The following is a 25,830-nucleotide window of genomic DNA, read 5'->3' as shown; positions in this document are numbered from 1 at the left end:
CAAAATCGGCAGTGTATCAAATACTTGTTCTCCCCACTGTAGAACTGAATCCACGTGGTGGGTCACATACGTGCTCAGTTGGTCCCTCAAATCATCTGACACTGGCCTTTTAGTTGTTCCAAAGGTCAAAACTAAAACGTTTGGTGAGGCTGCCTTCAGCCACTAAGAAGGATCTTAAAAAACACCTTTTTAGCTGGGCTGTTACATATGGTGTTTTTAGAGATACAATCTATTTGATTAACTCTCCCATTTCATAGGTGTATCTTATTTTTATTTATTTTTATTAATCTCAGATAGACTGTTAGTATTTAATTGTTGTTTTACTAGTTTATTTGGTCTAATTTTGTTTTACAATTTTGTTTTGCCTAGTTTTTATCTTTTATTATTTTATGTGTTTACGCACTTTGAAATGCATCACAATTAAGTTTGAGAGATGGGGATCAGGGGTTAAAGGTCAAGGGTTAGAGGTCAGGGTTTAGAAGTCAGAGGTTACTCACAGAAGACGGTGAGGCTGATGGTCTTGCGAGTGCGGGTGTTGAGGTATGTGTTCTGAGCCAGACAGGCATAGGTACCTGTGTTCATCCGCAGAATCCAAGGGATAGTGAACTGGGATCCCGTATACACCTGGCTGGATTAGAACCAATATATTAAACAGCTGGCTGGGATTAGAACCAATATATAAAACACCTGGCTGGATAAGAACCAATTTATAAAACACTTGGCTGAGATTAGAACCAATATATAAAACACCTGGTTGAGATTTAAACATATATATAAAACACCTGGCTAGAGTAGAACCAATATATAAAACACCTGGCTGGGATTTGAACCAATATATAAAACACCTGGCTGGAATTAGAACCAATATATAAAACACCTAGCTGGGATTAGAACCAATATATAAAACACCTGGCTGGNGCTGGAATTAGAACCAATATATAAAACACCTAGCTGGGATTAGAACCAATATATAAAACACCTGGCTGGGATTAGAACCAATATATAAAACACCTGGCTGGGATTAGAACCAATATTTAAAACACCTGGCTGGGATTAGAACCAATATATAAAACACCTGGCTGGATTAGAACCAATATATAAAACACCTGGCTGGATTAGAACCAATATATAAAATACCTGTCTGGGATTAGAACCAATATATAAAAAACCTGTCTGGATTAGAACCAATATATAAAACACCTGGCTGGGATTGGAACGAATTTATTAAAAACCTGTCTGGGATTAAAACCAATATATAAAACACCTGGCTGGATTATAACCAACACAAAAAAACACCTGTCTGGAATTCGAACCAATAAATAACTAGAGAGGTTATTGCTGCCAAAGGCTCAACCTGTGATTAAATCCAGGGATTCATATACTTTTTCCAACCTGCACTGTGAATGTTTACATGGTGTGTTCAATAAAGACATAAAAATAAATAAATGTTTGTGTGTTATTAGTTTAGGCAGACTGGGTTTGTCTATTTTTGTTATATCGAAAGATCAGATAAAATGTTATGACCAATTTATGCAGAAATCCAGGTAATTCTAAAGGGTTCACATACTTTTTCTTCCCACTGTATATGTAATGTGGGTGCTTTGGTGTTTGGACCCTAGGAAGAGTGGCAGCAGCTAATGGGGATCCCTAATAAATACAAATACAAATACATGAAACACATAACTGGGATTATAACCAATATGTGACCCGATTCAGGAAACAAGGCGTATGTCGCAAGTCACGACTTCACAGGAGAGCCATTTGAACGTAAACATATAATTTTTTTTATAAAAATGCGTTTTTTGGCATAAATGCCTTCTCGAACATGTGAACTTTCATGTGCCACCATCTGTAAATACGAATAAAATGGTTACATTAGGAGCCTTGTTGGTTAAGCCACAGAAAAAGTCAGCAACCTTACCACTAACCATGATTGGCTGAGATAATGAGTGGGCTGGACATGCTGAGAGATGAGTTCAGATTGGTCTGCCATATAGAAGGCTTCTGTCTATTTGAGCTGGTCAGTCTGTGTTGGTAATCCTGTCGAACACAGATTTTTTTTTTTATGTATTGTGTAGTGGAGCTGCATAAGTGTTGCTCTCCACATTCTGGAGGATCAAGTTCTGAAATCATTGGAATTACAGTATGATAGTTTCAGAGATGGAGAAAACACCTGTCTCCGGATTACATCTTCAAACTAAGGGCAACCGTGACATGGCATCCGTAACAGGGAGATGCGTCCATCATGCATGATGATGTATACAGGTAAGATAGTCTAGCGTTAGCTTGCTACATTTTCAGATATTAAACATTTCTAATTTTGACAGAAAGTAGTTTAATTTTAATCAAAAGTGTACTGTTAGCTAGCTAGCTAACTTTAGCTGGCTGGCTCCCTAGCTGACGTTATTATTTGTTTCTCAGAGCCGTTTGCTTTTATAGTTAGAGCCTAATGTTAGCTAGCTAATATTGAACCTGGTTGGTTAGCTCCCAGCATATTCATGCAGGGTAGTAACGACATGATTTGGCACTGTGTTCATTGTTGTTTAACTAGCTAATATTAGCTGGCTTGCTCGTTAGCTAACGTTGTGTGACGTGTGTGTGATCTTACACTTTGTTTACCTAGTTAGGGTAATTGTTTACCTAGCTAGCTAGCTGTATGTCTTAAGCTAAAGTTTACTTAGCTAGCTAGCTATTGTTAGCTGGCTGGCTCCCTAGCTGACGTTATTAGTTGTATCTCAGAGCCATTTGATTTTCTAGTTAGATCCTAATGTTAGCTATCTAACATTGAACCTGTTTGGTTAGCTCCCATGACTGTGGAATTGTTGGCACTGTGTTCATTGTTGTTTAACTAGCTAACGTTAGCTGGCTGGCTCGTTCGCTAACGTTACGTGACGTGTGTATAACACCTGTTGAATATGGCCGATGTCAGTAAAAGCCTGCAAAAAAGCTTCATGAAATTGTTGCCAGCAAGGCTGGTTAGGCTGTTTTCATGTTATCCATAGCTAAACAAATCATCGGGCCAGAGCTTCAAGTGTGCGATCTGAACGCTCCTAGAGCGAAACAAGATGGGTGGGGCTAAAGCTAAGAGGGTGTGAATGATGCTGAATGGGTGTAGACAAAGAAGAGCTCTTCACTAGATACCAAAACATTTAAAGGTAATTTTCTCAAAAGTGAGTTTACATTACATCCCATTGTTCCTCAAATGCAGTGTATGATATACAGTGGGGAGAACAAGTATTTGATACACTGCCGATTTTGCAGGTTTTCCTACTTACAAAGCATGTAGAGGTCTGTAATTTTTATCATAGGCTACCACTTTCAACTGTGAGAGACGGAATCTAAAACAAAAATCCAGAAAATCACATTGTATGATTTTTAAGTAATTCATTTGCATTTTATTGCATGACATAAGTATTTGATCACCTACCAACCAGTAAGAATTCCGGCTCTCACAGACCTGTTAGTTTTTCTTTAAGAAGCCCTCCTGTTCTCCACTCATTACCTGTATTAACTGCACCTGTTTGAACTCGTTACCTGTATAAAAGACACCTGTCCACACACTCAATCAAACAGACTCCAACCTCTCCACAATGGCCAAGACCAGAGAGCTGTGTAAGGACATCAAGGATAAATTGTAGACCTGCACAAGGCTGGGATGGGCTACAGGACAATAGGCAAGCAGCTTGGTGAGAAGGCAACAACTGTTGGCGCAATTATTAGAAAATAGAGAAAATAGAAGAAGTTCAAGATGATGGTCAATCACCCTCGGTCTGGGCTCCATGCAAGATCTCACCTCGTGGGGCATCAATGATCATGAGGAAGGTGAGGGATCAGCCCAGAACTACACGGCAGGACCTGGTCAATGACCTGAAGAGGAGCTGGGACCACAGCTCAAAGAAAACCATTAGTAACACACTACGCCGTCATGGATTAAAATCGCAGCGCACACAAGGTCCCCTGCTCAAGCAGCGCATGTCCAGGCCCGTCTGAAGTTTGCCAATGACCATCTGATGATCCAGAGGAGGAATGGGAGAAGATCATGTGGTCTGATGATTCAAAAATAGAGCTTTTTGGTCTAACTCCACTCGCCGTGTTTGGAGAAGAAGAAGGATGAGTACAAACCCCAAGACACCATCCCAACCGTGAAGCATGGAGGTTGGAAACATCATTCTTTGGGGATGCTTTTCTGCAAGGGGACAGGACGACTGCACCGTATTGAGGGGAGGATGGATGGGGCCATGTATTGCGAGATCTTAGCCAACAACCTCCTTCCCTCAGTAAGAGCATTGATGATGGGTCGTGGCTGGGTCTCCAGCATGACAACGACCCGAAACACACAGCCAGGGCAACTAAGGAGTGGCTCCGTAAGATATCTCAAGGTCCTGGAGTGGCCTAGCCAGTCTCCAGACCTGAACCAATAGAAAATCTTTGGAGGAGCTGAAAGTCCGTATTGCCCAGCGACAGCCCCGAAACCTGAAGGATCTGGAGAAGGTCTGTATGGAGGAGTGGGCCAAAATCCCGCTGCAGTGTGTGCAACCTGGTCAAGAACTACAGGAAACGTATGATCTCTGTAATTGCAAACAAAGGATTCAGTACCAAATATTAAGTTCTGCTTTTCTGATGTATCAAATACTTATGTCTTGCAATAAAATGCAAATTAATTACTTAAAAATCATACAATGTGATTTTCGGGATTTTTGTTTTAGATTCCGTCTCTCACAGTTGAAGTGTACCTATGATAAAAATTACAGACCTCTACATGCTTTGTAAGTAGGAAAACCTGCAAAATCGGCAGTGTATCAAATACTTGTTCTCCCCACTGTATCATTGTGTAGCTCTGAGTCTCTACTTTTATCCAAGGAAAAAAACACAATTTCAAATGTTGCTAAATAAGACTGAATCCAGGTGGGGAGTCACATATATACAACACCTGGCTGAGATTATAACCAATATATAAAACACCTTGCAATTGGCTCAGAACAGGGCAGCACGGCTGGCCCTTGGATGTACACAGAGAGCAAACATTAATAATACGCATGTCAATCTCTCCTGGTTCAAAGTGGAGGAGAGATGTACTTCATCACTACTTGTATTTGTGAGAGGTATTGACATGTTGAATGCACCTAGCTGTCTGTTTAAACAACTAGCACACAGCTCAGACACCCATGCATACCCCACAAGACATGCCACCAGAGGTCTCTTCACAGTCCCCAAGTCCAGAACAGACTATGGGAGGCACACAGTACTACATAGATCCATCACTACATGGAACTCTATTCCACATCAGGTAACTGATGCAAGCAGTAGATTCAGATTTAAAAAACAGATAAAAATACACCTTTTGGAACAGCGGGGACTGGGAAGCAACACAAACATAGGCACAGACACATGCATACACCCACATGATAATACATACACTATACACACATACACATGGATTTTGTGTTGTAGATATGTGGTAGTGGAGTAGGGGCCCGAGGGCACACAATTACTGTGTTGTGAAATCTGTTTTTAAAATTGTATAACTGCCTTAATTTTGCCGGACCCCAGGAAGAGTAGCTGCTGCCTTGGCAGCAGCTAATGGGGATCCGTAATAAATACAAGTACAAACTGCAGCTATAGCAGTGGAAAATGACATCATAAAAGCACTTGATAAAAAGCAAGTGCTCTGTTTGTTGATTTATCAAAGGCATTTGATTCAGTTGACCATGAATTCTTGCTAGCTAGACTCAGTAACACTGGTCTCAATGAAGGGGAAGTAAATTGGTTTGGGAACTATCTTTCTGACAAAACACAACGTGTATATACTGACAATCGCAGGTCTAGCTTTCTTGAGATTAATAGAGGTGTGCCCCAGGGTTCTATTTTAGCTCCTGTGTTTTTCTCAATTTGTATTAATGGGAAATGGGATGCAACAAGCAAAGTTGCATCTACATGCAGATGATACAGTCATATATTCACTCCTTCTCTGGTTCAGGCTGTTGAAGAGCTCCACAATCATCAAATCAAATCAAATGTATTTATATAGCCCTTCTTACATCAGCTGATATTTTTTATTTTTTTATTTAACCTTTATTTAACCAGGTAGGCTAGTTGAGAACAAGTTCTCATTTGCAATTGCGACCTGGCCAAGATAAAGCAAAGCAGTTCGACACATACAACAACACAGAGTTACACATGGAATAAACAAAACATACAGTCAATAATACAGTAGAAAAATAAGTATATATACAATGTGAGCAAATGAGGTGAGATAAGGGAGGTAAAGGCAAAAAAAGGCCATGGTGGCGAGGTAAATACAATATAGAAAGTAAAACACTGGATGACACTTTTTCAATGGACAAGGCACCAAATGTGACCTAACCTTCTCTGGCTGAGTGCTCTGGTAAAGGTCATAAATTTTGTTTTTGTACATTCAAAACCAGTTTGAGGGGAGGCCTGCACTGACTGAAAAGCATTGTGATGCTGGTCATTTGACCATGCTGGTCATTTATGAACATTTGAACTATGGTGACTTGTTGTTACAGACGGGACTCTGTTTATCATGCATCCTTGCGCTTTACTACAAATGCCAAGTCACTCACCCACCATTGCACGTTGTACCACATTGTACCCTCACTTTGTACCCTCACTTTATAAGCTACATTTGTATGTGTTCATCTACAATGTTCTGTTAAGGCTCCTGAGTGGAGCAGTGGTCTAAGACACTGTCACTGCAGTGCCTGGTTTGAATCCAGACCTCGTCACATCTGGCTCTGATTGGGAGTCCCATATGGTGCACAATTGGCCCAGTGTCATTTGGATGGGGTAGGCCGTCATTGTAAATAAGAATTTGTGTTAATAAGGATCTGTCCCTTTTTTGAAAATCTTCACCTAAATTACATACCCAAATTTAACTGGCTGTAGCTCAGGCCTTGGTTGGTAAGGTAAGGTAAGGTTGGTAATGGCTCACATCAACACCATTATCCCAGAAACCCTAGACCCACTCCAATTTGCATACCGTCCAAACAGATCCACAGAAAAAATTGTAGACCCCCACAAGTCTGGTTCATCGTTGGGAGAAATTTCCAAACGCCTGAAGGTACCACGTTCATCTGTACAAACAATAGTACGCAAGTATAAACACCATGGGACCAAGTAGCTGTCATACCGCTCAGGAAGGAGATGCGTTCCGTCTCCTAGAGATAAACGTACTTTGGTGCAAAACGTGCAAATCAATCCCAGAACAACAGCAAAGGACCTTGTGAAGATGCTGGAGGAAACAAATACAATAGTATCTAGATCCACAGTAAAACAAGTCCTATATCGACACAACCTGAAAGACTGTTTAGCAAGGAAGAAACCACTGCTCCAAAACTGCCATAAAAAAGCCCGACTATGGTTTGCAATTGCACATGGGGACAAAGATCGTACTTTTTGGAGAAATGTCCTCTGGTCTGATGAAACAAAAATAGAACTGTTTGGCCATAATGACCATCGTTATGTTTGGAGGAAAAAGGGGACACTTGCAAGCAGAAGAACACCATCCCAACCGTGAAGCACGGAGGTGGCAGCATCATGTTGTGGGGGTGCTTTGCTGCAGGAGGGACTGGTGCACAAATGGGTCTTCCAAATGGACAATGACCCCAAACATACTTCCAAAGTTGTAGCAAAATGGTTTAAGAAAAACAAAGTCAAGGTATTGGAGTGCCATCACAAAGCCCTGACCTCATCCTATAGAATATGTGTTGGCAGAACTGAAAAAGCATGTGCGAACAAGGAGGCCTACAAACCTGACTCAGTTACACAAGCTCTGTCAGGAGGAATGGGCCAAAGTTCACTCAACTTATTGTGGGAAGCTTGTGGAAGGCTACCCAAAACGTTTGACCCAAGTTAAACAATTTAAAGGCAATGCTACCAAATACTAATTGAGTGTATGTAAACTTCTGACCCACTGGGAATGTGATGAAAGAAATAAAAGCTGAAATAAATCATTCTCTCTACTATTATTCTGACATTTCATATTCTTAAAATAAAGTGGTGATCCTAACTGACCTAAAATAGGGAATTTTTACTCGGATTAAATGTCAGGYATTGTGAAAAACTGAGTTTAAATGTATTTGGCTAAGGTGTATGTAAACTTCTGACTTCAACTGTACTTAAAGTGCCCAGGACATTTACAGTATTAGGCAAGACTGCCTTCTCTTCTTCTCGTCTTCTTCTCGTCTTCTGCACCAGAGGCATGGAGTAGTCAACAATCTAGATATGTTTGATTTAATTTAAAATGCTTGTTTTATGCTGGATCATGTTGTATTGTATTTTTGTGTGTTTTAATTCTGTAATGTATTGATTGTTGCTGCCTTCTTGGCCAGGTCTCCATTGAAATAGAGACTCTGGGTCTCAATGGGCTTTTCCTTGTTAAATAAAGGTTAAATAAAATAAAATAAACAAATATAATTGAATTTGTCCAAATAGTTTTGGCCCCCTAAAAAGGTGGGGGACTATGTCCAAAAAGTTCTGCAATTTAAAAACAGTTCAAACTATTAGCATGAAAATACCCTCATTATTAAAGCTGACCTTCTGCACTTTAACCGCATAGTTGTTGTAACATTTGAAATACAAAAAAACCAAAGTGTGTCACTGTCCAAATACTTTTGAACCTCACTGTATAACGCCGGAAGCCACTTGCTGATGTGACAGCTCCAATGCAGTTACATCTCCGACATCAGGTGGCGGTTATTGTGGTGCAACTGAATTGACTCTAGCCAAAAATGTGCAAGTGAAACATGCATTTTCAAAACAAAACAAACAAATAATTATAAAATATAATGATTAAAGATTGAGTGTGTGTGTTTGTTTGTGTGTGTTAAGGCATACCTGTTGTTGTAGAACCAGACATATTGACTGGGAGGGTTGGACTGGGCCTGGCAGAGCAGAGAGACCGTCTGTCTCTCCTGAGCAGAGTATCCTCTGTCTGTTATACTGTAGGGAGTCACATCTATCTGGGGAATATCAGGACCGACTGGGGAGGGGACACACACACACACTATATTAAACACACACACACACACAACATAACACACACACTCCCTTACACACACTGTGTTACATAGAAACACAATATGTAACACAAGCACTACTTTATACACAAACACATTATACACACACACTATGTTATGCACACACTGCATGTTACACACACACACTATGTTATGCACACACTACATGTTACACACACACACTATGTTATGCACACACTACATGTTACACACACACTACGTTGCACACACACACTACGTTAATGTTAGGTTCATTGTTCATTGAGTAGGCCGTCATTGTAAATAAGAATTTGTTCTTAACTGACTTGCCTAGCTAAATAAAAGGTAAAATAAATTATAATAATAATAAAAAATATCTAATTGTTAGGGTATTTGGTATTTTGGTATTTTATTAGGATCCTTATTAGATGTTGCAAAAGCAGCAGCTACTCTTCCTGGGGTTCCACACAAAACATCAAACATAATACAGAATGACATAATACAGAACATCAATAGACAAGAACAGCTCAAGGACAGAACTACATACATTTATTAAAAGGCACACGTAGCTTACATATCAATGCATACACACACACTTTTTAGATCAAATAGGGGAGAGAAGTTGTGTAGTGTGAATACTAACAGATGATGAAGAACTATTAGATTATAATGATGACAGAACTACGCAAGTTTGTAATTAGAATTTAGTGGTCGTACATTGAGTTTCGTGGTTGCAAGTGCGGTTCTCAAATGTGTAATTTAATATGACAAGCTTGTATCATGATTGTGTGAAAGATTTAACAGTCGCAAAGTGGAACTTGAAGTGAAATTCTCATGCTCCAAAGAGAAAACAAAGGTAAAGGTAAAAATCCACGATTCCCACATGGATTGTCTACTCAGGGAAAAAAACAGGGTGATGAAGGAGTCGCTACTAGACATACAAAGTCGTAGCATGCGTGAAAATCTTTTTTTTTCTGGGGTTCCTGAGGACGCGATCAGAGAATTCATGCAATCCGCCTTGAAACTTCCTATAGAGACTGTAAACAAGGTGGCTTTCCACCGAGTACACAGACATGGAGCTCGAAGCGACAAGACCAAGTGTCCCCGACGATCATCGCACAAATTGAACACTACCAAAAAAAGGAGCTGATCAAAAGCAGAGGAAGGGAGCTTCACAGTCTCAATGACCAATTTCCAAGGGAGATAAACGAACATCGTAAGAGACTATATCGGGTAAAAGGCAACAAAGGACTGATGGTAGGCGTGCCTTTATCATTGTGGACAAACTCTTTATAGATGGACAGCTATTCCGAGACAGCTCCATAACACCGTGGCTGTACTAAATTCTACATGAGACTTCAGGTTACGAAAAGAAAGAAGGTATAGGAACTGTAAAAATATCTGAACATTATGAAGTGGATATGAACACACACGTACTCAATTACATGCTTGCTTACACATACGGACTAACACACACACACACACACACCACCACAACACACACACACACACACACACACACACACACACCACACACACACACACACACACACACACACACACACACACACACACACACACACACACACACACACAACACACCACACACACACCTGATCTCGCTCTCCTCTCTCACTCTCTCTTTCTCTCTTTTCTCTTCTCTCACTCTCTCTCTATTGTAGAGAACTGTTTTATAATTTAATGTGTCTATTGTTTGTCTATCTTTTCTATGTATTTGTCTACAAATGTATATATGTTTACAACAAGCAAGGGGAAGATATCAGAATAGGGGCATTGGGGAATAATAACATATTGTACGGGGATACATTTGTACTCTAGTGATGCCATCTCTAGAGTAATGCAAGGTCTCTCATGATCATGTGAAACGTCAATTACTATGGAAATGCTGGGATGTGTTTTTCAATTCTGTTAAAGGTAATTATGTTGCAACTATGATGGTGATACGATATGGATTACAATTATCATCATGAATATCAAGGCTATACGCACTACATGTCACACACATAGACACTCAACCATGCAAATTTGCAGAGTTATTATTTATTTGGACATCACAGATTATAGTTTTACTCTTATACAGACATTGTACACACTCTCACTATATCATATCCAATATCATACACATCAACCTACTCAGATTTTCTACACACATAATATCTTGTCTCAATGTTCTAACATCTGTGGCATTGGCTCACAGGCAAACAGGCAAGGGAATAAAGCAAATATTGCTAGAACCTATTTTTTGAATTCTAAATATCAGACATTTGAAAGCTTTAGTTTTGACCTTCATAATACCTCTGATGGCAGTAACTTTATAAGCACTAATTATGGTCAATTTAGACTGAGAATAGTATCTAGTTACGGTAAGGGGTGAAATAAGTATAGCCTGTTATAATTGTAATGGTTCAGCAGATTATAAAAAAAGAAGATCAATCTTTAAATGGCTAAAAGAAAAGGAATATAACATATACTCTTTACAGGAAACTCACTCTACATCCTTAGATGAAGTTGTGTGGAAAAAGGAATGGGGTGGTGAAATCATTTTCTGTCATGGACAAAGGAACTCATGAGGTGTGATGATATTAATTAACAAAAATGTAGATCTGAATGTGCAAATAGTCAGGAATGAATCGCAAGAAAGGTGGATCCTTTTGAATATGAAAGTGGATGAAAAACAGATTTGGCTCATTCATTTATATGGTCCAAACAAGGATGATACACACTTCTTTGAAAACATTTATAAACATTTATTGAACTTACAGGCAAAAAATGATCTAATCATTATGGTAGGATACTATAACACAGTGTTAAGTACCTCAATGGACCGTAAAGGTAATCACTCTACAAACTATCATCACCGTGCCCTTAAGGAAATCACAAATATATGGACACATTAGAAATAGTGCATATTTGGAGACTAAAAAACCCCGACCTAGTGAGATATACATGGAGGAGACTTAATCAAGCTAGTCGTCTTGACTACTTTCTTGTCTCTTTCTCTCTTGCATCAAAGGTTAAAAAGGTTTTAATAGGAGACAGAATGCAATCAGATCATCATCTAATTGGCATTCACATTACTCTTATATATTTTCCATGTGGACGGGGATATTGGAAATATAATCAAAGTTTACTGGAGGACAACTTATTTTTAACTAAGACAAAATAATTTATAACAGAATTTTTCCAGTATAATATAGGTTCAGCAAATCCCCTTATTGTTTGGGATACCTTTAAATGTACCTTCAGGGGTCATTCAATTCATTATTAATCAATAAAAGAAAAGCAGTTTCTGGCTAAAGAGACAAGACTAACAAGGGAAATCCATTAACTAATAGTACAGGTAGATAGCAATAAAAACGATATTACAGAGATACAAAATAAATTAGAGGAAAAACAAAAAAAACTTGAGGAACTTATTCTAGAACGATCTAATGTAATCTATTATAAAAATAAAGCAAACTGGATGGAATATGGAGAAAAATGCACAAAATTCTTCCTGAATCTCCAATACAGGAACGCTAACCAAAAGAATTTGCAGAAACTCGTTACTGAAGACGGAGTCTTCTATTTTATTTTAGGCAGATGTTCTCTTTTCCGTTTCATCCTTTCCCACTGAATGAAGATTATGGTAAGGAATTCTTTCCAAATAATATAAAAAATTGAAAATTAACAAATGTACAGAAAGATCAGTGCAAAGGCCAAATTACAGAGGAATAACATTTTGAGGCTATTAAATCCTTTCAGTCTGGAAAAACCCCAGGGCTTGATGGCATACCAGTAGAGGTATATCAAGTATTTTTTGAAATACTAAAAGCTCCATTGTTAGATTGTTTTAACTACTCCAAAAGAAATGGTAGTCTGTCAGGTACTCAGCAGGAAGGTCTGGTTTCTCTATTATTAAAACAAGACATTTACATTTACATTTAAGTCATTTAGCAGACGCTCTTATCCAGAGCGACTTACAAATTGGAAAGTTCATACATATTCATCCTGGTCCCCCCGTGGGGAATGAACCCACAACCCTGGCGTTGCAAGCGCCATGCTCTACCAACCAAGACCTAGATGGCAAATATAAAAACCCAGTCTATCTAAAAAACTAGAGGCCCCTTACACTTCAATGTTGTGATGCAAAAATACTAGCAAAATGCATAGCACTCAGAATTAAAAGAGTTTTACCAGGTATTGTTCATCCTGATCAGACAGGTTTTTTACATGGATGATACATTGGAGATAGTATACGACAACTACTAGAAATAATAGAAAATCATGAAACACATAAGAAGTCAGGAATGGTATTTATAGCGGATTTTGAAAACGCATTTGAGGTATTTTATTTAGAAATGCCTGGATTTTTTCAATTTTGGTAATTCTCTTATAAAATGGGTAAAACATTATGTATAGCAACCCCAGGTGTAAAATGGTAAATAACGGCTACTTCTCAGAGAGTTTTGAGTTGCCAAGAGGAGTTAAACAAGGGTGTCCACTGTCACCATATCTATTCGTTATGGCCATCGAAATGCTAGCTATTAAAATCAGATCCAATAACAACATTAGAGGATTAGAAATCCAAGGCTTAAGAACCAGTGTATCTTTCATTTGCTGTACAACATGTATTTTTTAGTAAAGTTTATGATGAGTTTTTTGGTTAGATTACATGACTGTCCAAAATTTCTCCGGACAACTTGGTGCATTATGGCGACGTATTCACAATGTAAAACCAGGATTTGTAGCTATAAATATGCAAATTTTCGAACAAAACATAAATGTATTGTATAACATGATGTTATAAGACTGTCATGATACTTATTTTCCACCATAATTTGCAAATAAATTCATAAAAAATCCTACAATGTGATTTTCTGGATTTGTTTTTTCTCATTTTGTCTGTCATAGTTGAAGTGTACCTATGATGTAAATTACAGGCCTCTCTCATCTTTTTAAGTGGGAGAACTTGCACAATTGGTGGCTGACTAAATACTTTTTTGCCCCACTGTAAAGGATCAAAACTGACGGAGGAATAAAAATAGCATAAATAGGAATGAATACCAGTTTCATTTGAGGACCAGGATGTTGACAACTGTGCCATACAGATTCAGCCCAAAAAGATTTTTGATCAAATCAAATCAAATTTATTTATATAGCCCTTCTTACATCAGCTGATATCTCAAAGTGCTGTACAGAAACCCAGCCTAAAACCCCAAACAGCAAGTAATGCAGGTGTAGAAGCCCTTGATGTACCGATTCCATGGTACAGGGTGTATGAGTTGATATATAAAACAAGGCAAGATTCAAAAATTCGTTCTTTTCAGCTAAAATTATTATTTAGAATTCTTGCCACCAACAAAATGTTGAATATTTGGGGCATAAAATCATCGAAGCTCTGCAGATTTTGTTGTGAGGATACAGAATCAATAGACCATTTATTTTGGTATTGCCCTCAGGTAGCCTGTTTCTGGTCTCAGGTTCAGGAATGGCTGAAAATGCATAGCATTGATCTAAAATTGACCCCAGAAATAGTACTGTTAGGAGATCTGGAGAGACTGGGTCAGTCAATTACTAATATACTAATACTCTTAGTAAAAGTATTTATCTTCAACTCGCAATCTGTGGATTCTATTCGATTAGATAGATTGAAATTGTACATTAAACATCACAGCATAGTTGAAAGATATGTGTTGCGCAGAAACCCGAAGTGGGTGGCCAGCAGAGATAGATGGGATGGGCTGAGGGAGCTGAGGGTTGGGATGTGAAATTGGCGACAAGTGGGAGTGGAGTTGCTGTGTGAGAGATAGAATGATGGTCAAATATAAAAGTAAAAAAATAAAAAAGTCAAAATAAATCATAATAAAAAGTACATTTGAATGACACTAAGTGGCAGTGTTTTTACAACTAATGCCGGGTTTGCCTGAGGCTGATGCCGTGCAGGTGTTGGTACACATGCATATACACACAATCTCATTCAAATAAATACATACAAGAACACACACATACGTGTAATAGTGCCAGACATGCACACAAACATATACAGTTGGCATTGCTGTTATGATTTTAGTTGTCCTTGATGTCCTTTGTTTTAAATGTATGTTACTTCTGTCTTTTCCTTTTTTCTCTTTAGTTCATTCTCTTGGTTGTTGGTGCATTGGGGGGTTCTTGGGGGTGGGGAATGGAATTAATTTCTTCCTGAAGTGGAATGTGGGAGGGGTCTCGAATGGTTGAGGGACAGTTATTGGGGAACTGTGGGGGGTTTGGGTTCACGTTTTATGGCCTGGATATAGATCGGTCAATATGCCCTTGAGCAGGGCATTGACCCTTGATGCTTTGTGTGTTGCTCTGAATGGGAATCTGTTGGATGACTGGTATGATGTAGTTATTGAGCGGCTTCACTGCAAGTGTATCAAATTTTCAAATTATTACAAGTCAATTCATGAGTATGACTATTCTGCAGTGAATCAAAAATACACTTGCAGATTTTGAATCTGTGGGTCACGTAGCTCTGTCACTGTTGTCACTTTACCAAGAGATTCGTAAATTTTACTTCTGACTAATCTGTTCCCTCTGCCAAAACCACAACCGCCTAACCATTGGCTGGATTGTTCCGTCAATCAAATCTCAGGAAGTAGCTACGCACATGAGCAAGAGTGGATGAGGTAAATGAGAAGAAAAACGATCTACTTGAAGGTAATCATCTCATTTACCTACAGTGGGGAGAACAAGTATTTGATACACTGCCGATTTTGCATGTTTTCCTACTTACAAAGCATGTAGAGGTCTATAATTTTTATCACAGGTACACTTCAACTGTGAGAGACGGATTCAAAAAAAAAATCCAGAAGATCACATTGTATGATTTTTAAGTAATTCATTTGCATTTTATTGCATGACATAAGTATTTGATACATCAGAAAAGCAGAACTTAATATTTGGTACAGAAACCTTTGTTTGCAACTACAGAGATCATACGTTTCCTGTAGTTCTTGACCAGGTTTGCACACACTGCAGCAGGGATTTTGGCCCACTCCTCCATACAGACCTTCTCCAGATCCTTCATGGTTTCGGGGCTGTCGCTGGGCAATACGGACTTTCAGCTCCCTCCAAAGATTTTCTATTGGGTTCAGGTCTGGAGACTGGCTAGGCCACTCCAGGACCTTGAGATACTTCTTACGGAGCCACTCCTTAGTTGCTCTGGCTGTCTGTTTCGGGTCATTGTCATGCTGGGACCCAGCCACGACCCATCTTCAATGCTCTTACTGAGGGAAGGAGGTTGTTGGCCAAGATCTCGCGATACTTGGCCCCATCCACCTCCCCTCAATACGGTGTAGTCGTCCTGTCCCCTTTGCAGAAAAGCATCACCAAAGAATGATGTTTCCACCTCCATGCTTCACGGTTGGGATGGTGTTCTTGGGGTTGTACTCATCCTTCTTCTTCCTCAAACACAGGCGAGTGAAGTTTAGACCAAAAAGCTCATCAGACCACATGACCTTCTCCCATTCCTCCTCTGGATCATCCAGATGGTCATTGGCAAACTTCAGACGGGCCTGGACATGCGCTGGCTTGAGCAGGGGGACCTTGCGTGCGCTACAGGATTTTAATCCATGACGGCGTAGTGTGTTAGTAATGGTTTTCTTTGAGACTGTTGTCCCAGCTCTCTTCAGGTCATGACGAGGTCCTGCAATGTAGTTCTGAGCTGATCCCTCCTTCCTCATGATCATTGATGCCCACGAGGTGAGATCTTGCATGGAGCCAGACCGAGGGTAATTGACCGTCATCTTGAACTTCTTCCATTTTCTCTAGTAATTGCGCCAACAGTTTGTTGCCTTCTCACCAAGCTGCTTGCCTATTGTCCTGTAGCCCATCCCAGCCTTGTGCAGGTCTACAATTTTATCTCTGATGTCCTTACACAGCTCTCTGGTCTTGGCCAGTGTGGAGAGGTTGGAGTCTGTTTGATTGAGTGTGTGGACCAGGTGTCTTTTACAGGTAACGAGTTCAAACAGGTGCAGTTAATACAGGTAATGAGTGGAGAACAGGAGGGCTTCTTAACCTCTAACGAGCCTCTACCCGGGTCCGGGAGCACCCCCCATCCCCCCACACACTGATTAGCATAGCTAGCATCTTCACAATTAGATAGTAGCATCTAAATATCATTAAATCACAAGTCCAAGACACCAGATGAAGATACAGATCTTGTGAATAAAGCCACCATTTCAGATTTTTAAAATGTTTACAGGGAAGACAAAATATGTAAATCTATTAGCTAAACACGTTAGCAAAATACACACACTATTCTCCTCATCAGTTTCTTACTCTTCAGGTGCTATCACCAATCGGCTCACTAAGATATTGATATCCACTAACCAAGAAAAACCTCTTCAGATGACAGTCTGAATAAATTTCATGGTATAGGATAGTTTTTGTTAGAAAAAAGTGCATATTTCAGGTAGAAATCACAGTTTACAATTGCCACCGACCATCGCAAATCGACTAGAATTACTAGATAGAGCAACGTGTATGACCAATTTACTCATCATAAAACATTTCATAAAAATAGACAAAGCATAGCAATGGAAAGACCCAGTTCTTGTGATTTCAGACCATATTTCAGATGTTCTAAGCGTTTTTCAGCGAAAACACAATAAATCGTAAGTTAGCATACCACATGTGCAAACGTTACCAAGCATCGATTCCAGCCAAGAGCGCTATAACGTAATCACCGCCAAAATATATTAATTTTTTCACTAACCTTCTCAGAATTCTTCCGATGACACTCCTGTAACATCATTTACAATATACATATACAGTTTGTTCGAAAAGGTGCATATTTAGCCATACAAAACCGTGGTTACACAATAAAAATACTAGGAAATCAAGCCTCAATTGTCTGACGTCATCTATCAGAGTGATCTAGTTTAATTGAAACCTAATCATATACTTGACTAAAAAATACAGGGTTGACAGCAATCGAAGACAAATTAGTTCTTAATGCAACCGCTGATTTACATTTTTAAAATTATCCTTACTTTTCAATACAGGGTTGGCCAAGTGAAGCTATACAACAAAATGGCGAAATATGCGTTTAAATATTTCGACAGAAACGATTTATCATATTAAATATTGCTTACTTTGAGCTGTTCTTCCATCAGATTCTTGGGCAATGTATCCTTTCTATGTTATAACGTCTTTTGGTCGATAGATGTCCTCTGTCCTTCGAAATGTCCACCACCAACGACCGACACCCAAAACGTGTCCAAACTTTCAGAGTGCACAACAAGAAATTCCTCAAAATCGCACTAAAACGGATATAAATTGCTATAAAACGGTTCAAATTAACTACATTATGATGTTTTTAACAACTATAACGACTGAAAACATGACCGGAGAAATATTGCTGGTTAGACAACGATTTGGAACGAGGCAAGTCCGATGCCTTCACGCTTCAGGCGCACGACGAGAAAAGGACGGTCTCTATACATTTTGGTCTTTATAATGGCTGTGAATGTCCATCGATTCCATTGAAAACGTGATGACGTACAGACACCCAGAGGAGACGTAGGCAGTGTCGGTTTCTTCATAGCATTCACTGTCGCCTTAAAACAGACCCCAGATCAGGGGTAAAATTTCTGAAATCTGAACCCTGTATAAAAGTGCTGTAGAAATTGTTCTGTACCACTCAAGACAAAATTCCAACTTCTATAGAAACTAGAAGGTGTTTTCTATCCAATAATAACATAATATGCATATTGTACGATCAAGAATTTGCACGGGCAGTTTAATTTGGAGATCAGACAAATATGCTAATGCGGAACAGCACCCCCTATAGTTGCAAGAAGTTAAAGAAAAACTAACAGGTCTGTGAGAGCCGGAATTCTTATTGGTTGGTAGGTTCTTCTTATGTCATGCAATAAAATGCAAATTAATTACTTAAAAATCATACAATGTGATTTTCTGGATTTTCTCTCACAGTCTCACAGTTGAAGTGTACCTATGATAACGATTACAGACTTCTACATGCTTTGTAAGTAGGAAAACCTGCAAAACCGGCAGTGTATCAAATACTTGTTCTCCCCGCTGTATGTACATCGATTTTTTTGGTGAAAAAGCATGACATTAGTTTTCTTATCATGTGAAAAATAATGGTACATTTCAGATGAACTCCAGACCAGCCATTGCACTGACAACTCATGAGATTTTCATCATAGCACTTGATGGTTTTTGCGACTGCACTTGAAAAAACTTTCAAAGTTCTTGAAATGTTCTGTACTGACTGACCTTAATGTCTTAAAGTAATGATGGACTGTCACTTCTCTTTGCTAATTTGAGCTGTTCTTGACAAAATATGGACTTGATTTTTTCTATCTTCTGTATACCATGCATACCTTGTCACAACACAACTGATTGGTTCAAACACATTAAGAAGGAAAGAAATTCCCAAAATTAACTTTTAAGAAGGCACACCTGTTAATTGAAATGCACTCCAGGTGACTACCTCATGAAGCTGGTTGAGAGAATGCCAAGAGTGTGCAAAACTGTCATCAAGTCAAAGGGTGGATATTTGAAGGATCTCAAATATAAAATATATTTTGATTTGTTTAACACTTTTTTGGTTACTACATGATTCCATATGCGTTATTTCATCGTTTTGATGTCTTCACTATTATTCTACAATGTAGAAAATAATAAAAATAAAGAAAAACCCTTGAATGAGTAGGTGTTCTAAAACTTTTGACCGGTAGTGTACATGAACATAAACATCCCTTTTTCAGGAGCCTTTCTTTGAAAGATAATTCATAAAAATCCAAATAACTTCACAGATCTTTCATAGTAAAGGGTTTAAACACTGTTTCCCATGCTTGTTCAGTGAACCATAAACAATTAGTGAACATGCACCTGTGGAACGGTCGTTAAGACACTAACAGCTTACAGACGGTAGGCAATTAAGGTCACAGTTATGAAAACTTAGGACACTAAAGAGGACTTTCTATTGACTCTGAAAAACACCAAAAGAAAGATTCCCAGGGTCCCTGCTCATCTGCGTGAACGTGCCATAGGCATGCTACGAGGAGGAATGAGGACTGCAGATGTGGCCAGGGCAATAAATTGCAATGTCCGTACTATGAGACGCCTAAGACAGCGCTACAGAGAGACAGGACGGACAGCTGATCGTCCTTGCAGTGGCAGGCCACGTGTAACAACACCTACACAGGATCGGTACATCCGAACATCACACCTGCGGGACAGGAACAGGATGGAAACAACAACTGCCCGAGTTACACCAGGAACGCACAATCCCTCCATCAGTGCTCAGGAATAGGCTGAGAGAGGCTGGACTGAGGGCTTGTAGGCCTGTTGTAAGGCAGGTCAACAACGTCGCCTATGGGCACAAACCCACCGTCGCTGGACCAGACAGGACTGACAAAAAGTTATCTTCACTGACGAGTCGCAGTTTTGTCTCATCGGGGTGATGGTCGGAATCGCGTTTATCGTCGAAGGAATGAGCATTACGCTGAGGCTTGTACTCTGGAGCGGGATCGATTTGGAGGTGGAGGGTCCGTCATGGTCTGGGGCGGTGTCTCACAGTATCATCGGACTGAGCTTGTTGTCATTGCAGGCAATCTCAACTGAAGACATCCTCCTCCCTCATGTGGTACCCTTCCTGCAGGCTCATCCTGACATGACTCTCCAACATGACAAGGTCACCAGCCATACTGCTCGTTCTGTGCGTGATTTCCTGCAAGACAGCAATGTCAGTGTTCTGCTATGGCCAGCGAAGAGCCCGGATCTCAATCCCATTGAGCACGTCTGGGACCTGTTGGATCGGAGGGTGAGGGCTAGGGCCATTCCTCCCAGAAATGTTCGGGAACTTGCAGGTGCCTTGGTGGAAGATTGGGGTAACATCTCACAGCAAGAACTGGAAAATCTGGTGCAGTCCATGAGGAGGAGATGCACTGCAGTACTTAATGCAGCTGGTGGCCACACCAGATACTGACTGTTACTTTTGATTTGACCCCCCCCCTTTGATCAGGGAAACATTATTCCATTTCTGTTAGTCACACGTCTGTGAAACTTGTTCAGTTTATGTCTCAGTTGTTGAATCTTGTTATGTTCATACAAATATTTACACATGTTAAGTTGAAAATGCTGAAAATAAACGCAGTTGACAGTGAGAGGACGTTTATTTTTTTGCTGAGTTTATTACCACAATTACCTCGACTAACCGGTGCCCCCTGTATATAGCCTCACTATTGTTATTTTACTGTTGCTGTTTAATTATTTGTTACTTTTATTTTTTACATAACACTTATTTTTTCTTAAAACTGCATTGTTGGTTAAGGGCTTGTAAGTTAGCCTTTCACTTTAAGGTCTACACCTGTTGTATTCGGTGCATGTGACAAATACAATTTGATTTGATTTGAAATACATCAATATGTTTGCCATTCCATTTACTCCGTTCCAGCCATAATTATGAGCCTCCCCTCAGCAGCCTCCACTGGTGTAGAGTTAGGGTATAGTGCTCAGTGTGTATACTAACAAATTATGTCCAGCCAGGTGGGTTAGAAGTCAGGGTTCAGCTTTAGGGGTAGTGTGTAGGGTTTAGGGTGTAGTGTTCAGTGTGTAGTGTGTATACTAACAAATTATGTCCAGCCAGGTGGGTTAGAAGTCAGGGTTCAGCGTTAGGGGTAGTGTGTAGGGTTTAGGGTGAAGTGTTCAGTGTGTAGTGTGTATACTAACAGATGATGTCTAGCCAGATGCGGTCGGACCGTTCCTGGTTGACCTGGTTCCGGGCCACACAACGATACCAGCCTGTGTGGTTACGGTTGACTTCTGTCATGTTGAACACGCTGCTGTTGCCCTGGGAGACGGTGTTGACCAATCCACTGTATGTCTCATGCTCCCACAGGAAGTAAAGTGGCCCAGTACCGTTCTCCAGGCCGCAGCGCAGCCACACCGAAGATCCCTCCGCAGGGGATGCATCACTCAGCAGAATATAGGGCTTACTGACCGGGACTACACACATGCACATACACAAACACACACACACACAAACAGTAGTAAGATTAAGATAACTTTACTGGTCAATTTCAGGTTCAACCGAATTTGAACTTCTGCTTTTAACACAACCCTTCTGAAAGACACACATACAGACATATACAGCTCTAGGAGAGTTGCGGGGGAGCTGTTGTTGTGGGGGGTTAAGTGTCTTGCTCAAGGGTACAATGTCAGGCAATGGCATCTAGTAGTAGTAGTGGTAGTAGTAGTAGTAGTAGTAATAATACTATAGCTTACCCAGTATCAGGGCTTTAAAAAAAACATTTCATTGGTAGCACTTGTGCTCCCAACTAAATGTTAAGAGCACAACATCACATTTAGGGGCACCAGAATATGTATTTTTTTTACTGACATAAGATATAGCCTATATTGTGCATATTCACCTTGATGCCTGGCAACAAGGCGGCATCCAATTTGTTGCAATTCTCTTCCTTCTTTCGGCCTATTCACATGTAAGCAAACATTGGTTAATATGAATTACGTTTGTGAAAAGTATTAAATAATGTGCACATAACTTGAAAGATATGTTAGTTCTATGTTGAGAATGATTATTGAAAAAATGTAAACGTGTGTTTTCCCTTAGTATAAGTACTCTGAAGGCGACACTAGTTAACGGTTAGCTTTCTCATGTTTTGAATAGGCCGGAAGGAGGAAAACAATCAAGTTCGATCAGGAACCGGGTGCAGTGGGTTGGGCATCATAAGTTGAATATGAACTCTCGCTTCTTTTGAAGCACGTTATGCCCACGTTATGCCTTAGAAACTTCTTGAAATAAACAAACACACACAAACACACACAGGTAGTGAGAGAGAGAGATTCAATCTCTGTCTTCATATAGAGACACCATGCAATGTTGTAGTTAAACCTGTTATGGGGTGGCAGGTAGCCCAGTGGTTAGAGCGTTGAACTAATAACCGAAAGATTGCAAGATCGAATCCCGAGCTGACAAGGTAAAAAACATTTTGTTCTGCCCCTGAACAGGCAGTTAACCCACTGTTCCTGGGCTGTCATTGATAATAAGAATTTGTTCTTAACTGACTTGTCTAGTTAAATAAAATAAAAATTGTAATTACATGTCTATTAGACTGTTAGTTAAACACAGTACATGTTCATTAGACTGTTAGTTAAACCCAGTACATGTCTATTAAACTGTTAGTTAAACCCAGTACATGTCAATTAAACTGTTAGTTAAACCCAGTACATATCTGTTAAACCCAGTACATGTCTATCAACTGTTAGTTAAACCCAGTACATTTATTTTAGACTGTTAGTTAAACCCAGTACATGTCAGTTAGACTGTTAGTTATACTCAGTACATGTCTATTACTGTTAGTTAAACCCAGTAGATGTCTATTAGACTGTTAGTTAAACCTGGTACATGTCAATTAGACTGTTATTTAAACCCAGTACATGTCTATTAGACTGTTAGTTAAACCTGGTACATGTCAATTAGACTGTTAGTTAAACCCAGCAAAGTCCCACAGGGCTCTTTACCAAGGCTGCAGGTCCTGATGTGTGTTTCTAGGGGGTGTTTTCCGTAGCAGGTGTAGGCCTGTCCATTCTGGGTGGAGTTAGAACGAAGTACCAGGATTTTGGAGGACTCCACTTCTTGGCTCCTTCCCTCTTCTTTAGGCACCTCCCACCACACCACAGCCCTGGGAGACCCACCTACAAGAACAGTATTATTATAATTATATGTATTGTTGTTGTGGTGGTTGTTGTGGCTGTTACTGTTGTTGTGGTTACCTTCCCAGGAGCAGGACAGCAGCAGGTTCTGGTTCATCCCGGTGGCATAAGCAGAACACACTGGCTCACCATAAGGAGACCCTGAGAGAGAGAGAGAGAGAGAGTTGCTTAGTGGTAATGAACTAAATTAAAATCTAAGTAGTGTTTTCAGTACCTTTTTATCCATGTAGTGGTTAAGTTTTCTACAGAAACTACACACTGCTTTTTTTGCATAAATAAAAAAAAATATGGGTGAAGAAGCCAAGAATTTCATTTTTTGGCAATAGATCTGCCTAATTCTCCTTTGAAAGATCGTTTTTGTGTTTAACACGAGAAAAGCCTCAACGGACCCCGATTCGGGCCAATGACACGTCTTTATAATGTCAACATTCTAACAGTCTAATAAATACATTTCATAAATACTATCAGAAGTATAATGATTTGGATGTGTTTATGAAGATCTTAGGTAAAATTAGAGTTTTTTCAGAGAACATATCATTACATTTCATTAGTTCATGTTCTGTAGATTATATGTACTGCAGACTGTATGTACTGCAGACTATACGTACTTCAGGCTATATGTACTGCATACTATATGTACCGCAGACTATATGTACTGTAGAATCTAAGTTCTGTAGACCATGAGTACTGTAGACTATATATACTGTATGTACTGTAGACTATATGTACTGTAGACTATATGTACTGCAGACTATATGTACCGCAGACTATATGTACTGTAGAATGTAAGCACTGTAGAATGTATGTACTGCAGACTGTATGTACTGTAGACTGTATGTACTGCAGACTATATGTACTGTAGAATGTAAGTACTGTAGACTATGTGTACTATAGACTATATGTTCTGCAGACTATATGTACTGTAGAATGTAAGCACTGTAGACGATATGTACTGCAGACTGTATGTACTGCAGACTGTATGTACTGTAGACTGTATGTACTGTAGACTATATGTACTGCAGACTATGTGTACCGCAGACAATATGTACTGTAGAATGTAAGCACTGTAGACTATGTGTACTGTAGACTGTATGTACTGTAGACCATATGTACTGCAGACTGTATGTACTGTAGACTGTATGTACTGTAGACTATATGTACTGTAGACTATATGTACTGTAGACTATATGTACTGCAGACTGTATGTACTGTAGACCATATGTACTGCAGACTGTATGTACTGTAGACTGTATGTACTGTAGACTATATGTACTGTAGACTATGTGTACTATAGACTATATGTTCTGCAGACTGTATGTACTGTAGACCATATGTACTGCAGACTGTATGTACTGTAGACCGTATGTACTGTAGACTATATGTACTGTAGACTGTATGTACTGTGGACTATAAGTACTGCAGACCGTATGTACTGTGGACTATATGTACTGTAGACTGTATGTACTGCAGACCGAATGTACTGTAGACTATATTTACTGCAGACTGTATGTGAAAAATGAAAAACCAGTTAAACCACCACAGTACAAGAGTTAAATCCATCACAAAGATATCCATTATAATATTGTTTTGGTTTGTCTTAAGAAAATTTATTTAAAATGAACGGAATAGTATATTTTACGTTTATTATGTCACTAGTCCTTGCTTGAGAAATGTTGCCGCTGAATGCCCATGTGCTGAACCCATGCATGGATAGTGCGGTTATTCTTGGGAAAAGCGATATTTGGAAATAGGATGCATCTGTTTTTGAGAGTTATTTGAAAAGGTAAGTGTCTTATAAACTGCTTAATCTGCTCTTTCTGATAACATATAGAAATCAAAATTAACTGGATGCAAATGAAGAAGGATTTGAAAAGTGGTCCTCCTTTCCTGCTTCTGTCGATTCCAAGCTGCGCCCCTCTCTCCATGTACAATTTGACAATTGATCAAATTGTCACCCATCAGACTATTGTCAATTTAATCTTATTAATCATGACCTCTTATCATATCATCATTCTGAACAATCGTAACCTCATGCATCTGCGAAAAACCCTAGCCTTACTTATGA

At 39.4% G+C, this 25,830-nt stretch overlaps 1 protein-coding gene across 1 annotated transcript in view; it reads right to left on the bottom strand.

Annotated features, from left to right (window-relative positions):
* Positions 1–25,830, bottom strand: part of LOC139025381 (V-set and immunoglobulin domain-containing protein 10-like 2) — a gene marked incomplete at its 3' end in the record, with an annotated part of 79,348 nt that overhangs the window by 29,853 nt on the left and 23,665 nt on the right. Inside the window, exons 7-9 of the mRNA XM_070440484.1 lie at positions 23,826–23,906; positions 23,574–23,747; positions 21,762–22,037 (exon numbers count right to left, since the gene is read on the bottom strand). Of these exons, the coding sequence (XP_070296585.1) occupies positions 21,762–22,037; positions 23,574–23,747; positions 23,826–23,906 (531 nt within the window). The remainder of the gene's footprint in view (positions 1–21,761; positions 22,038–23,573; positions 23,748–23,825; positions 23,907–25,830) is intronic.

Source organism: Salvelinus sp. IW2-2015, unplaced genomic scaffold (genome assembly GCF_002910315.2).
Source record: "Salvelinus sp. IW2-2015 unplaced genomic scaffold, ASM291031v2 Un_scaffold2600, whole genome shotgun sequence".
NCBI lineage: Eukaryota > Metazoa > Chordata > Actinopteri > Salmoniformes > Salmonidae > Salvelinus > Salvelinus sp. IW2-2015.
The sequence above is the reverse complement of the archived record's forward strand: the minus strand, read 5'-3'. Positions and strand labels throughout refer to the sequence as shown.